Here is a 16,764-nt window from a genome sequence, read left to right as displayed (position 1 = left end):
ATAATACCTGAAATTCTCGAATTCCAATATGCTATAAGATTCTCTCAAAACACGCATTAAAAATTCGAAATTCTTCAAATATCCAAAAATTTCATAAAATTCGCAAATTTCCTCTGAAAATTCCTTAAATCCCATCGCGAGACGAATTGGAACCGGGCACGGGGACACCCACAGACTTCCGGTCGTGGTTGAACCGTTTAATTTCCCTCTAACCAGTCGTCCTCAATTCGAGGACGACCTAGAGTAATTTTGCTACAGTAGCAGGTCAAGTTGAACTGGTAGATAAACTCGATTGATCGCGTTAGAAGCTCGTTGCTATTTCTGCGGCAACCTTGGGTCACGGTTACATAATTTATGTCAAAGACCAAGCGATCGCCAACGATTTTCACATGCTTTACAGTCGTTGAACACGATTTGTGCTAACGTGAATGGCCCGATTTGAAAAAGCGTCGCTTTCAGTAGACGGTCGATCGCGAGTCGATAAGGCGCGTTCATCGTCTATTTCCGCTTTACGTAATACTGTCCCAGTTTTGTCTTTGATAGGTCTCTTTTGTACGGAAATTCTGCGTTAGTTTCAGTTTACTTGATAGTTCGCGTTTGTTGCGGGCTGATGAAGGATGACAGAATGGTTTAGTGTGCCTGTGGTCGATGGCATCTTGATAGGGTGTGATCGTAATCGAATTTGGAAATCGAGTAAATTGTGTGCAAGCAACAAAATTCGAATGTTCAGTCGGTTTAGTCGTGTTTTGTGGAACATTTGTGAATTTTTCTCATTCATTTGGATTACTGCAATTAATAGAGCTTACGGAATTCGTGAATTCTCTTGTTATATTTGGGTACTGTAGTTGAAGGATACGAAATTTAGAAATTTTTGGATCCAATTTTACCTACGACCATTGAACAGTATGGAATTTTTATATTTCTTATCAATTTTAGCTACTGAAATTGAAAGTTACAAAATGTCTAAACTGTTTTATTAATCTTGACTATTATGATTCGAATTGCAAGCAATCTTTAATTGAAAATTAATAGCATTGTTCCTGAGAATAGAACGAATAGTAACTGTGATTTATGATTATGCATATTTTTAAATTAATGAAAGACTTGTGGGTATCCCTATTGAATCTAATTATGTCACAGCGTATACCACAATTAATTCTGTTACAACGCACGATCTAATATCGTTGTAGCCTAAATTTTACGACAATAATTCATACGATTTTGATTGATTAAAAAGACTAGAAATTCTCAAGATCCCGATGCTTGTCGCTATAATGGCAATCTCCCGTGCTTTTATTCAATTCAGCTGAATTCAGGAAGTTATAAACAACAATTACGAATCTGCAAAATGCATGCTTATAAACCTGGTATATAATAGATGAAATCCGTTAGTATCGTTTTGTCTGTACGGAATGTAATTGGCTGTAACACTGAAAACTCTACCAAACAAGTAGTATAACATGTTCGTGTATATACATCAATTAACGTAGATTCCGGCAGTGTTTGTCACACTTACGCGATATACCGTGGAACGCGACAATTTCCAGTCATATTTGTACCCGACAATTAGAACTAAACTCGGCGAACAATAATCTAACCAGGTGAAATAACCTAAAATTGAACCCACAAAGTTGTGCCACATAGAGGACCATGGTGACTCTGATCAATCGGTGTTTGTCGTGCATACATATGTACATGGGATATGTGCATTTCTCTTGGTATTTGTGCTTGACAATCAGAGCTGAAGTAACATTTGTGTCGGGGAGGTAGAAACAGGCGAAAATTGGTAAATCATCGCGTAATGCGTAACACGAGGCACAGCACGTCGCGTTCATGTCAACGTACAAATTATTAAATTCTATGAATTCTTTAAAACCTCGTCATAGATGTATGATATTGTGCGTGTTATTATACAAACACTTTAACAATTCTCTTTATACGTTTCCACGTACATTACAAATTTCTTCGTATGCCCTTAGCCAAGATTCAAGTTTCTGGCGGCCCATATTCCTGTCAATTTCCTAGAATATTGATAGATTTTACGACCTACATATATCGTAGTTATATATGTACAAGCATATCCAGTACAACAATGCATTATTGGTTTGCCGCAGTGCCTGCTATGGCATTATTTTTACATCCCAAAATCCTGCTTGTAAACAGTAATGTAAAAATATCATATACGAAGGATTCAGTGGGAAAGATATCTTTTCCAAAGAGGAAAATAGACGTGACAATCGTATCTATCTAGTTTCTGCAATAATCCAGTCAGCCATTCCCCATTCTTCGATGATCAAAGAATTTCTAAGGCACCGTAAGTAGGTACAAGGCTTTATTTTAATATATTCTTAATATTTTTCAAATATTAAAATTATTTCCGATTAAAAATCGTCTCACTTTTTCACCGAATCTGCCGCGTAAGTGATATTTCATTAAAAAGAATCTAAAAGATTACAGATACTATACGTAACAGAGCCCGTGCGGTATAATCTATCGATTAGGATATCCATTAGGATATCCCTAGGAGACGAATATAATGCACATATATCGGGCTAAGTGGACTCTTTTTTACTACGAACGAAAATTGGGATCGAAGTGATTGCTCTTGGTCCATGCCAGAAACAGGCTAAAATTGGTTAAAATTGCTTGAATTACGGAACGCGGTTTCGATCACGATAGACTGAGCTGAACTCGATTAGCGAGTGGGCTGAAGTGGAGCATGAACTGGACCGGTGTTCCACTTCGTGAGTGTTTGAAATTTGCGCGCACCGGAGGATCAATCGAACGGGAAAAATCACGACGTCGAGATATCGAGTGTCAGCAGCTTGCTCGTTCCACGTTCCAGTTAATTTTTCCTAGTAGGTACAAGTAACATTTTTTATTATCGGTTTACTGTTTCTTTCTTTTTTTCTTTCTTTTTTAACTACACATTTATCACACATAAGTGAATTTGAACGTCCAATTTGGATATTCAGATATCAATCGTGATGAAAAGGATCTTTCGAGATTGACAATAAGCACTTGCATGCATTAATTACCTAGCGCTTAGCTGCTGGATTTCTTAACGAATTTTTTAAGAACTTTTTAATGAATCTTACGATCTTACGGTCGCATATAACCTAATGCGTACTATTTTAATGCATTTTTAATATTTCAAATTCAATTAATATCATCAAACTCATCACTGTCAAAAATCATCTACTACCTTTTCCAATAAAAAATTTGCTATTTCTATGTACCACCTTCTCTAGTGATTCTCGTGTAAGTATTATCGCGTTACTAAATCAAGAAGATTAGACGTATATAGATAACACGTGCATTATAATCTCTGTGATATATCTCTGTGAGGCGAGTTATTTTTAACTTGAAGAATTTATTACTAAACTGGATCTTCCAGCGACTTTCTAGGAACATTAATTTTTATCATCATCAGTTTCAATGATGAAAGCTAACTCCTGTAACGATCGTTAAACAACCATCTAAATTCCATTCTAACCGCGAAACCAAAGGAAGCCCCATTGGAGAATCCAACCGGCAACTGAAAGTCATCCTGTTAAATTCTGGAAACGATCTCACGAGCGAAATAGAGGGAAGCCAGTCTATTCGAAGGGTTCGTGTCACTGGACACGAAAGATCGCGTGCACCAGGAAAAATGCAAAAATTAATCGAGAGATGGGCTAAAGTACCGGAGTGTAAGCTCGAGGCAAATCGAAACACGTTGAGTGGAAATTGTCGGATGAGGTTTTCCAACGTGCAGACCGCTCGTTTATTTAATCGCTCATTCGCGCGATCAATTATCGGCCACCGTCCCCCGATTAATCATCATCGTTCATTGCGAAAATCGCCGAGGGATGATGAAACACTGGCAAAGGTAAACGATTGTACAAAATTTCAGGGGAAAATGCTTTCGCGCGTGCAGAGGAAAAAATGTCGAATAAAAAAGATGGAATTCGTACATAAATTTTTCATTGTGATATATCCGTAGTATTTTATAATTGCGCTTCAGGGTTTATTCGTACTTTTGTCCAATTGTCCTACAAAGAACGTATTTAGTGATCGTGATTATTCAGATGACTATTTAAAAAGTGGGAATGTAAATGATACGAGTTAGAAATTTAAGAAACAATAACACCGCTTCTGGGAAAAATTAAGAAACTCGCAAAAGCGTTTCAAAAATTCTGACGAATATTTCCAACTAGCCGGATCCTCAAAATTTCCGACAGCTAGGAAATTCCTAAATCAAACAAGTCCTAAAACTAAAACTGCCCGCGAACCAGGTCACGTCCAACTTCCGCAAGCCTCCCAATTCCCATCGGTAATCGTGGTTTCGCGAGGTATCAATTTATGTTCCTATAAATCATCCATCTACCTGATGCATTCGAAATAGTTTGAAAAACTTCGAAAAAATTGCAAGTTATATTTAAGGAGAAAAAAAGAAGAAAAGTATACATAAAATTAAATTCTTTAAAAGAATCCTTCTTTTCACATAGAACGATCATACACGGGAATTTTCTATATCTAATCTTCGTTTTTTTTTTTGGGAGAATTCTATGTAAACGTGATTTCTGTTGGGAAAACTTTTTGCTAAAAATATAGACGAGTTTTCTCACAGAAATTCTCCCGCGAATATAATCCCCGTCCATTCGTTGCAATTGATCAATTAATTACTTATTCTTGCAAGTAATTTCGACAAACTTTTTCTTTGTATATACAGCGTAAGTCTCGAATAACTCAGAATTTGTTGTCCGAAGATTCGGAACATTCAACGGCCTACCAGGGGCATTTATTAATTCTTCGAATAATTCTTTAATTAAAATATACGAACGATTCGGAGGTTCGTTAAATCATTTAGTGTTCTAATTTTTTATTTTCGCATTCACTCATTTATAATAGATGAAAGAAAAACACGGAAAGAGTTGGTTTAAAATTGGAAATTATTTAGCCTTTGTGCACGCTCACGATTTTGATTTGCGGTTGTCGTCGTTTCGACTAAAGCATTTCGGCGCGGCAAAAGCCTCGTGACAGAAAGTCGATAGGAACGTTGCTGAAAATTAATGAGCCAATCGTGTGTATCCCCACGCTGCTCGAGTTGCTGGCATAATTAATGATCCCGTTATTTGTAGTTTCTTCGGTTCTCATTGAACTCCCGTCGGTTTTCCCAGATCGATTCTGGTTCTTTCGATGAAATCGATCGATTAAATTAACACGTTGCTTGCCACGATGGTCGTCGGTGTCTGGCGTTGCTATATCTTTTAAGTGAATGATTAAAGTAACATAAATTTCTAGGATTAGAAGATTCGTAACAGTGTTAATGACTAATATAATATTTTTCAAAAATTGAATTGGCGCGGTATATTTCAATCTACCGTGACTCGCAAGGAAAAAATATATCAAATTGGCATGACAGTCAACGTGTTAACAGAATTTATTTGACAAATATTGAATGAAAAATTGTATGGTTAAAGTCACACGACAGCTAAACTGATTGATCAACTTCATCGAGGTTAATCGTTTAATCTGCGAAAAAATTGACGCTGCAACTGCTAACGGTTAAAGTATAAAATTTCTTACGGAAATCTTAGCCATACTCGCGCGACTCTCTACGAACTTTTAGGTTCTAGAAAAAATTACAACTCCTATGATCGATTTAATTTGCTGGAGTTTTGAAATTACCATGTGATAATGACAGGTTTATATAGAAAACACTCGGTGGTTTTAGAAGCGTTCATTTTAGAAGCGACCATAGATCGGTTTGCCCTCTGTTCCTCATGAATTGCTAAACTTCGCCAAAGTCGTAACTTCGCTCTAGCGGTTACTTTCCGAAAGTATTATTCATCGTCTTGCTCACCTTCTATATTAAAGTCCACTGACCAAAATCCTAGCGTCTGCAGACTTTAAAGTAGAAAAGTATCGAGAAATTCTTTGTTTGTTTAAAGCCTCTAGCAACCGAGAAGTTTTACCATGCTCTAAATCGAACCAACTTTCACGTTCTGAAACGAATAAGTTCCTAGATTTGTGTGCATTTTAAATAACTCGCTCGTATTCAGATGATTAATTAGAATATTTTTGGAATAGTCTAACCCTTTGATTTACAATTTGTCTTTTTAGCAGCTATTTAAACGAAGTACTTTTACTGCTGCGATACCTGTGTGTTGAATAGAAAACAAAATAATTCGCGAACTGCAAAGTAGTTTAAAGCAACTTTTGTTCTAAAAACGTAACAGGCCATTGTTGAATTGAAACTATATGCCGCGTGGGAGTTACGGATATTATCTGCGAGACAAGAAATTCAGACAAACCATGCAGAATTTCGTGACAGTGAAATACGTCGTATTTGTACAAAAGTATGTACTTACGCGAATGAATAAACGAAATAGTAAGACGTAAATATTTCGTAGAAAATAACGATGAACAAGTCTCTTTTAATATGACACTTTCTCAAACAGCTCTTTAACAACGAACAACGAATCTCTTTTGAGGTAAAACTTGAGAATGACTCGTTTCCTTATTGACGATTCCCAACCATCTTCGAATCGGTTACAAAAATACCCTGAACCACCTTCAATTTGGAAACTCAAGTGAAGTAATTAGCTCCAAATCAACCGAAATACCGTAGGCCGATTAGTACATATTCTAAAAATACAAAAGACCTCTGAAATCTAGAAAAATCTAGAAAAGTACCGTACGTAAACCATCCTCCTCGATGTTTCTAAAACAAACCCAACAAATAATAATCCTATCATGGCAGAACTGTTAAATGTCGCGAACATATTCTTAAAACTCTTACAGATGGTCCAGTTCACCCAGAACGCTTCACTCCGTCAACAAACTACGCAAATTATTTTTAAAAAAGACCTCATCACCTTCATCAAAGAATAGAAAAAGAGGAGAAGCTCGACATTGCGAAAATAAATCTGAACAATATTAATCTTAGCACGAAAAAAAAGAAAGAAAAAATAACGGTAATCACAAAATATTCTTAAATCAATTAAAAATCATCCACTTACGAAATACCTCGTTTCATTGGAACAAACTATGTTCACATTAGCTGCTTGAAAAACCTCCCTTGCTATCGAAGACAGCAAGAGACAGAATAAAAAGAATATTGTACATTATTATTCAGCGTTTCGAACTCAAAAAACGTGGAAGATCAAAGAAAGGACAAAGGACAACAGAGCATCAGGATAAAAGGAAGAATCCTCGCAGGTTGTAGCAACAGAGAGGAAGAGGCCGGTCGTCACGCGTGAAAGGGCAGTTGGAACGACTTGGACGTGGTCGATTATCGGTGATCAAGCACGTTGCGGTCATTGACGCGTGTTGTACGCGGGTGGAGTCGCATTGTTCTTCGTGCAGCCTGGGAGAGGCCTTAATTACGCCGCTCCTCGTACGTCGTGCGTGTACGTTTGATTTGCGTGGCTGGGCGGCCGTTACGTTAATTACGCGCGGACAAGTACACGCTCGCATCGGTCACGTCGATGCTTCATCCGAACGATGAACTCTCCTCGTTGAGAAACCTCGGTCGAATCGTCTTATCTTTTACTCTCTTTCCGCCGCTTCAATTTTTCTACCTGGTTTCTTTTTTCTTGGCTAGAATTTTTCTGAAATATTTTTGGTATTTTACACGTATACGTGTCACATACATACATGTATCTAGGATCGTCGTGATAACATGTACGTTTTAATAAATCCGATGATAGATTCGCTCGTGCATTACAAAATACGGTAAGAGGAAGAGGAAGAGAAAACATCGATGGAAAAAAATCACGTCGATCTAAAGACGCGATAGAAGAACGAGATGTTTAGTAACAAAATGGTAAAGCTAATGGAAGAAGGTATTTAAAAATACGTTTAATACCGTTAATGTCGATTTAACGAAGTATGAAATTTTAATAGAATTGCAACGAGTTTCGGGTAGAAAGAGATTTGATACAATAAAACCTCTAACAAGTAAAACATTATATCAAATGCTGCACATACCTCGGCGAACAAAAATAACCTGCCAGATTTATTGCACGCTCGAACAACCACGTAAAACACGGTATGATGAAACATGGCCATTAGACGTTTCAATTTGTTCCATGTTACCAGGCACAGTGTCTCATAATCACGTATTAACGTCGTTATAACGTCACGTGAGCGAAAACATTATGCCGAAAAAAGGCGAAACACCAGGGTGAAAAAGCGAAGAAAAGGAATGGGATGAAACAAATAATGGAAGCAGGTGTACCGTGAAATAACCAGGAATTAAAATTCAAGGCTACTGAATGTTAAAAAACTACGTTTCGCATTCGTCGAGTGGTCGAACAAAATGAAACCTGCGCGATTAACGCAACAAAGAGGGGAAAAGAAAAAAGAAGTACGACGATACAACCTGCGACGGTGCACAATTTCTCTCTCTCTCTCCCTCTCTCTCTCTCTCTCTCTCTCTCTCTCTCTCTCTCTCTCTCTCTTTCTCTCTGCTTTCGCGCAGAATTCATTTACCAAAGCTGGAGAGGGTGAGAATCGCGCTATACCACCGCAACGAGATCATTTATCAACGAAACAAAACGATCGGTCGTTGCAATAATGAACATCAAACGTTGTGTCACACGTTGGCTCGTGGTCGAGTTAGTCCGAGGCGAGGAAATAGGGCGACAGAGGATGAGGAAGGGTGGATAGACGTTGATTTAAGCAATGTGCGCCAGCGAATCTTCATTTTCCTGAAGTTTGAGTTTCAGGCGATTGTCGATGATCGTATCCCCGTGTTAAACATCGTATTGAAATAGAAAGATCAAAGAAAGAGGTGTATTCGAAGACCACAAGGAATAACCACGATAAAGCTTTCTCTGAAACAGTTAAAAGAAAACGTTAAATCGTCCAATTAGAATCGAGGATAAAATAGATGAAATTATTGAGCCATTGTCATTTCGCGTTTTAAAAGTAAAATAAAAATAAGCATACCTAGTATCGTTTCTCTCTAGTTTTCCATTTATATACAGAGTTGATCGATATGTCTTTTCCCTCAAACGGCAGTGAAATATAACGAAGAAATATAACGAATTTTCCATAACGACAAATACAGAACGCTATTTTACAAAATATATTACAGCAGAGAACTTGCACCACTGCGATTCTTAACCTCGCAAATGAGAAAATGATTCCGAACGTTGTGCGGGTGGTGTATCTCCGTGATCTTCGTAGTCAAAGATCGATTCGATTCGACTCGACTCCACTCGAGGCCATGGGTATATACAGAGGTAGAGACAGAGGCAGAAGGGCTGTGAAACGGGCGAAATCGTCTGGTTTCGACTATGAGCCCCAATAATTCAGAGGCAAATTCTATGGTGGCTCGACAACACTGGCCGAACAAAGACCGCTGCTGGAGCGGACAAAGGGATCACCAGGATTGACCCCGGCGAAAGTTCTCGTCTCTGTCTCCTGTTCTCGCCACTCTTCCCTCTTTGCTCCTTTCTAGTCGGTGGCGTGGTTCTCTGTGTCACTATGGCTCTCTGTCTCTCGCTTCGCTTTCCACAAAACGAACCTCTGTCCTCCGCAACTACGTTCCTGTACCTCGTGAACCTGTGGACAAATGAATGCGTCGCAACCGTAGTTGGATTAAAGAGTGAACGATGCTGGAGTGAACCGTTGCGAGGCCGAGGGTTGGTATGGTGCGAGAAGGAAAGGCGAGACCGTGGAAAATGCTTTGAGGGTCGAAAATGGTGCTCGATGTTCTCTCTTTTTATGGACAATTTAATACTTGATGTTTCTTTGGTTAATTAGGACAACTTGGGATTTTCGCAAAGATTCTATCGCAGGATTTCCTATAATGGAATTACTATCGATGGTAGATATTCACGAGAAAAGTTATTTAGGGTAGCAAATGGTAGCTTCTCGTTTAGGGTTAATTCGATTAATTAACCGACGAATATATCAATGTTGACTAAACGAATCCCTGTTCGGTTGTGTTAATCTACTTATAAGATTATTAATGGAAAATCCATTTCTAATTTTGAATATTCTCACGTATTACATACATTCTTCTACGTGTTTGCACATTTAAATTCACCATAAATTTATAAGTATCCGCAGTACATAAAACACCGTCGCCTATAATGCCGCTTGGCAGAGTCAGGAGCTCGGAAATTTATCGAAGACGATAGTTCCAACAAGAAGACCAAAATGTTGAAATACGGGAACGCTATACTTAAAACCGCGAGCAAATTAATGCCTACTAGCTGGCGAGCAATAAAGTGTGGCTTAAATTAAAGCGACTTCAGGGAACCATTCGCTGCTAACTATTCGTCTAGATAGCCTATTCGCGCTAATTATATATTCCATTGCTTTTGCCTTTCTATTCTCCTCTCCGATCCTTTTCGTCTCGAAACGAGTTTTGTTTAATCGATATTCATCCCAGTCACGTCGATTCGATTTTGCTTGCGACTTCCTCTTCTTCTTCTTTTACGTTTTTCAATTTTCATAGAAGCATTTATCGAAAAAAGTAGGAATCGTGGGTAAAAAGAAAGCACGATAAACGAAGAAAGAAGGCAGTGGTTCATAAATTACGATTAGTCGAGCTTGCGGCGAAATTATCGCAATAACGGGACAATGATCGAACGACGATTCAGTCTGGCGAAACGTAGTTATTTTTCTGTCATCGTTGCGTGTTCCTCTCTGTTTCTCACGCGTGAAGCTTTTCGTTTATTAATATTCAAGGTGGTATTCTGGTCTAGAAATGTGAAAAAATCGAAAAATTGTTTTTTCATATTTCCAAAGTTTAGACATTCGAGAATATGCCCATGAGAGGATTTTTCAAAATTTCAATTATTTTATGAATTACAGCCATTTTTGTGACGCAGCATCTGCCCCGGTCCGACCGGGACCAATGTGCAATAAACGGTAGACGCTGGCCGAGTACCTACGTCTCAAAACTTTAAACGCGTTTTTCTCGAAACTACTTTTTTCGAGTTGGCGTGCACGATATCTCAAGTTCTAATGAACGGATTTATTTTAAATTTGGTCTGAATATTCCTTATATACTCCTCTATCGTCCGGACCACGCTCGGCTCAAAGTCTTTAATATTACTATTTTTTAAACGTTCGGAATTGTCAAAAAAAACGTGCGAAATAAGAAATTTTTTTCAAACGGCCGTCATTTTGTGAAAAAATGTTGTATTGACTTTTCCAAGGTTCAGACGATAGCGGCATCCATACTAATTAAGAATCCGTTCGCATTTTTTGTTTCGGATGACCAGAAAGGTTGATATCATGCACGCCACGGCACCCCATTTTTTTGGCAGCACCCACTTTGCCAGCTCGTAAGTTTTTAAATATTGAGTTTTTTTTCAGTGAATTTTCTACGTAATCTCGAAATATCAATAAACAAATGCTAAACAGAAGGATAGCAAAAATATTTTTTGTTTCGCTTGTACAGAGCTTCAAAAATCGCCCGAAATTCATGCCTCTAGACCAGAATACCCCCTTAAAATGCCACTTCGAATCAAAATAATAAAATATTTCAGTTTCTACCTTTTTGTTAAAAAAATCATTCGTGCTTTCATTTCCGAACCAAATACTCTGTCGATATTTAAAATACCATGATTATATCGATTTGAATTTTTCTTCTAACTGATAGCCTTAATCTTCGATCATCGAATTCAGAAAATCCAGGATAAATATCTTTTTATCGTTTGAAATGTCATCCTCCGGACCAAAGAATGTATCAGCTTATTTTAACTAATTCTATTCAATTAATTTTAACCATTAAATTATCCAAAAGAGATCTCTCTGGTTCCATGATTAACAGGAGTTGGTGATCTCTTTTTGCAGACCAGGCCATCATGGACGTTGAGGCAGCGCTGCTGGAGAACTCTCCAACACTGTCGACGATCTCGTCGGATTGCACCGACACCACATATTCCGGCCCCGGCTCGCCCTATTCCCCGGAATCGCCGATCATCGTCACCTCCTCGTACAAGAAGACAAAGGATGACGAGATCACGCCTAGACCGACGCCCAGGCACCCGCTACCGCCCCGGAAGCCCAACTTCCGGATACGACCGCCCTACCTTATGATCTGCATCAGCATCATAGAGGTAACTCTAATAAATCCACTCGTTTGTTCATCTTTCAGAAACTTTATCTATCGATCGATAATTTCATCCTAAATAGACTGTGTGGAATATTTATGCGAATTCATATTTTTAAATGCACGGATAAAGAATTAAAACTATCTAAAAAGAAAAAAAAAAATGTGTTCTACTCTAAACGTTCGAAAGTTAAATAAATTTAAATGAAATATTTATGTTTGAAATTAAGTTTAGAATAGTTTGGGTAGCTTGTTTCTCGTGTTTCATATATTTCTGCATTTGTGCGAACGCTTCTTCGTATTTACATTTGTACACCGATATAAATGTAATCGCGCGACTATTCGCAATCTGTTAATAGATTAGAATTTTGAAATATGTGCGTTCGTGAGCGTAACTATGGGACGTTTGTTAGAATGATTTCGAGCTAGAGCAAGGATGTTTGCGAATGAATGGCGAAGTTCGAGTGGAACTCACGATTTCGGTAATTTGATTTGGAAATAGACGTGTTCTTGAATGGTTTGCGAGACTTCGCCGTGATTCATAATTGAGCACTGATTAATGGTTTTTGGGATGGTTGGTGAACCGTTTGAGTGCAGTGCAATTTACAAATGGAGGTGAAAATTAATTACAAGATAAAGATTGTTTTAATCCAACCAAATGGAAGCCTCGAACGAGAGTCTAAGTGTACGTTCGGCGATATTATTTTGCGGAAGAGCGGTTTTTAAGTTCCACTTACTTTCACTCCATCAGTTTTAAATATCCAGCGTTCTTCTCGTGTTCTACGTTACGTCGCTTGCTGACGAAATATCTGCAACTTTCGCATGTGTTAGAATGATAGTCGCTGTACCGTGAAATTTTCGTTCCCGTTTTCCCACCCTCGACTGCAAACAATTCTACAGAAGCGAGAAATCGGCGAAAAGAGGTCGCGCCTCTATCGACAATTACAAAAGGAAGCTCTCGATCTCTAGCAAAAATAAAGAGTCCTCCGCGTCGATATTATTCCGCGTGACGTCGAATCCGGCAAACCGGATGCTCACCGAAAAACGTGAATGCATCGCACGATTCGTCCGAGCTCGAAAAATTTCCCATTAGCCGGGCTAATGCGTCGTTGAGGCTGTTCTGCGACAAGGACGAGACGATGGGAATCTCTCTCAATTATTCGCACGAGTTCACGAAGGAATATCGTACTGGTATTTCAAGAAACTCTAGCTCGACTTGAACGGAGAAGAAAAAATAAAAGAAGGGAAGAGGAACGAAGACGAAGAAGAAAGAGGGGAAAAAATAGAGTCGAGACGTTCCTCAGTCTGTTCTATATCTTTCTTTTTTCGTGCTTTCGCGTTCCTCCGTCGGATTTTTCTCTCTGGCTCGATAATAATTCCAGTGAGCTTATTCGAGCACTTCCGGAAGCTCGCCGGTACGAGCAGCGAACGTGGCGGATAAAATGCGCCGAGTTAAAGCCACCAAGTTAAATGCACCTTTCTTTCCTCGCTCAGTTTCACGCAATAAAACAGAAGTTAACGCTGTCGACGGAGTTAATGAAACGGCGCGAGATCGGCGGTTGAAAAGAATGGCGGCCCGCGATGCGGAGGTCCGATTTCCACGCGATAATCGAGCAGATAACAGCGACAGAACGATTATCTTGCGGGATGTTCTGCAATGGATATTGCGAGCGTCCTGAATTTCATCGTTCAAAGTTTTCACACCTGTCGCAAGGAAGCGAATTAATTTACACGTTCAGGAAATTTTAGAACGGACGATTTTCTGTTTTCTTTTAGGGAACGTTCTCGGATAGATACCGAAAATCCTCTGAATTTAGTGTTTTTTAAAGTTTCCAAAATCGTTAGAGGAGAAAGATTCTGTTGATTCGGGCGATTGCTAATTTGAAAATGTGGAAATTAAAATGAGCAACGTCTTTTCATCTTCTTTTGGTTCTTCGTTTTAAACAATGTTCTCGAACGGGTATCACAGCTACTGTTTTAATAAATTTGGTCTTTTAAGACTCTCAGGATAGATCTCTGCCTGTTCCTTCGCATCATTAGTCTCAGTTGTGAAGTTTGATAATTCGATATTGATAGTAGACGTAAACAGTGGCTAATGGGTTTTTTTAAGTCGATATCCAAGAGAATGATAAGAGATATTTCTTGGTTGTAAAAAAGATAAGCGGAAAGTATTATGGGAATATTTAAAGTCATAACGGTTGGTCCAAGTTAGTCAACTTCGTGACAAAAGATACAAGATTAATCTTGAATAAGAGCGAAAATTTGTACAGTTCCATTTAAGTTAGGAAATGCTTTTCACGATCCAAAGTACGTAGTATGTTTAATAATTACATTTCTTGTAACGACTTTCACGTTCGCTCGCGCAAGAGACATTAATATTTAATATTTATTTTACAAACGATGCACAATTGCGTACAAAGGCAATGTTTATTACGTAACTTGTTGAAAATTGACGTTCGAGTTGGACGCCACCTCATTCAGAGCTTTTACACCTGCCTGCATTCACCAAAGGCAATAATAATAACGAATAAATTACATTTTCCCCTCATTTTTCATCCTATCAAAATGTACGATATTGTCAATTATCCCGCAGGTAGAAAGAAGCAAATTTCCACTTTGCCGCAATTGAACAAGTACGTTCGTTAGATTCGAGCTATAAATATAAATGATCTACATATTACTATCATTTTATACTAAATCAAGATACAACGTATTTGCAGCTACTCAAAGTTACAAAAAAAAACACGCTATTCTACAGTTACTTTTGTGGCAATTGACCAGAAAATTCCACTCGATCGATCGATTTCTGCATATACTTTGCCACGGAACCAATTCCTCTCTCTCTCTCTCTCTCTCTCTCTCTCTCTTTCTATCTCGTACGAAACAGGTTCCAGCAAAAGGCGAATAATCCAAAACCGCGTAAAATTCCTGTTCCTCAAGCAATAAAGGGATATTCGACGAGCTGTGCTCGACCCGCAGAGAACAGCCCTCTCTGGTAAAATCAGAGTTGGCGCGGTGGCTGATTCGTCGAAACAGGGAGGAATCTAATCGGCGTGCAGGTCCAGTTTCGCGCGATGAAACGAACGATAACGTTTTCCAGCCGTGTGGACCTTTAATGAAAACGCTGAGATAGCGGAAACGGTGATATCCTGGTTGAAACGCTCGGCGAAAAGTCAACTTCCGTTTCGGTAATAATCGTGCCACCGACGCGACTGTTCGCTTCGCGTTCTTCGCGTGTAATAACGCCACCAGGAGAGGATGTAGGATAACGAACGCTATAAATCAGAAGTAAAAACGTGTACCTGTAAATATAGCTCGTTAGAGAGTTCTGATAAATCACTAGAAACTTCCCATCGAAGGGTGGAAGTCTCCTAACGCCAGCACAATCGCCGTTAATCGCTGGATACCAATTTTTCAATCGTAACTGCTCGTATCTGTTGTAGAAACGACGACAAATTGATGAATTTCCGATGCAGATAGAAAACCGAAGGATTAGTGCGTGGAAAGGACTTTCGAATGTTTGAATTATCGCATGTTTCCGTTGAGAATTTTGGATCTTAATGGCCGAAATAATGGTATAGAAACACTAAATTTATACTTAGAATTTATATCAGAATAGTTATATATTTATTTGATAAACGATTTCAAAGATATTCGTCGATACACATTTGCACGCGTCTCGGCATTTTCTTCCATACCAGACTGTTAACTGAACAGTTTACGTTCCTTTGTTTTCGAGACGCCGCGTACACGCATACTTTCACACACTGATATTCACATACATGTATACACTACTACGCAGCTAATCTAGTCTAGCACATAACATTATACGTATCTCAATAATTTCAATTGATAACGATAAATAGTATTAAAAAGATTGGAGAACGTTTGAAAGTTTTTGTCACGATTATAGAACCTCGTAGTTTTCTACTTTATTTGTTACAGTAAAAATATTGGATGCGTTATTTGTATTCGTATTCACGTTTTATCGAATATCGCTCGCTAATAAATGTACTTTTTCTTTCTTTTTTCTCTTCTTTTTTCAAATAAATTGAAGCGTGAAGTTTTATAGTTAAGCAGAGAAGCGAAAAATACTCGTATACATTTGTTTCCGTAGGCGGCCGACAGTTTATGATTTATTTAATGGAAGAAACCAAAACGAAACTGGTACACGACCAATCCATGAACTTTATCGTTCTCTCGAGCGATGTTATATCTCGGCAACACTGACCATACATCCTACAGGCGCATTTTTTTCTTCAGATCGAGTCTCTCGTCGGATATAAAATTTCACGATAGAAATTTCAAACAGAAATGAAAGATTGAAAGTACGAGATTCCTACTGGATTGTCTGTCGTTACAGTAGTACAATAGTTTCGATCGATTGTGCGTTAAACTCGATTCACGGATCTCCTGGGAGATCATTTTGTATCTATGATATAGGGTAACAACGTGAGACAATATCGATCTATTCATTGTTTTAATATTTAGGTCACTTGAAATATCGAGAATATACGGTGAACTATTTTTCTTATTTTTATCTGTTTCTAATTATTTTTATTTATTTTATATTTATCGTTTTGCATAGATAAAATTCATGATATTATTAGTAATAAAATGTCAAATTCATATCATATAATTAATCTATAATTTTAGCGAGCTTCAAACGTCGATAACATGACTTTTAAAATATTAGAGCA

At 38.2% G+C, this 16,764-nt stretch overlaps 1 protein-coding gene across 2 annotated transcripts in view; it reads left to right on the top strand.

The window, feature by feature from the left end:
* Positions 1-16,764, top strand: part of LOC126865207 (protein rhomboid) — a 164,929-nt gene that overhangs the window by 141,177 nt on the left and 6,988 nt on the right. For both annotated transcript variants that reach the window (XM_050617450.1, XM_050617451.1), the window contains exon 2: positions 11,806-12,071. In XM_050617450.1, coding sequence (XP_050473407.1) covers positions 11,817-12,071 — 255 coding nt within the window. In that variant the 5' untranslated portion in view covers positions 11,806-11,816. The remainder of the gene's footprint in view (positions 1-11,805; positions 12,072-16,764) is intronic.

This window comes from Bombus huntii, chromosome 4 (assembly GCF_024542735.1).
Source record: "Bombus huntii isolate Logan2020A chromosome 4, iyBomHunt1.1, whole genome shotgun sequence".
NCBI classification, from domain to species: Eukaryota; Metazoa; Arthropoda; class Insecta; order Hymenoptera; family Apidae; genus Bombus; species Bombus huntii.
This window is presented reverse-complemented; position numbering and strand designations above follow the sequence as displayed.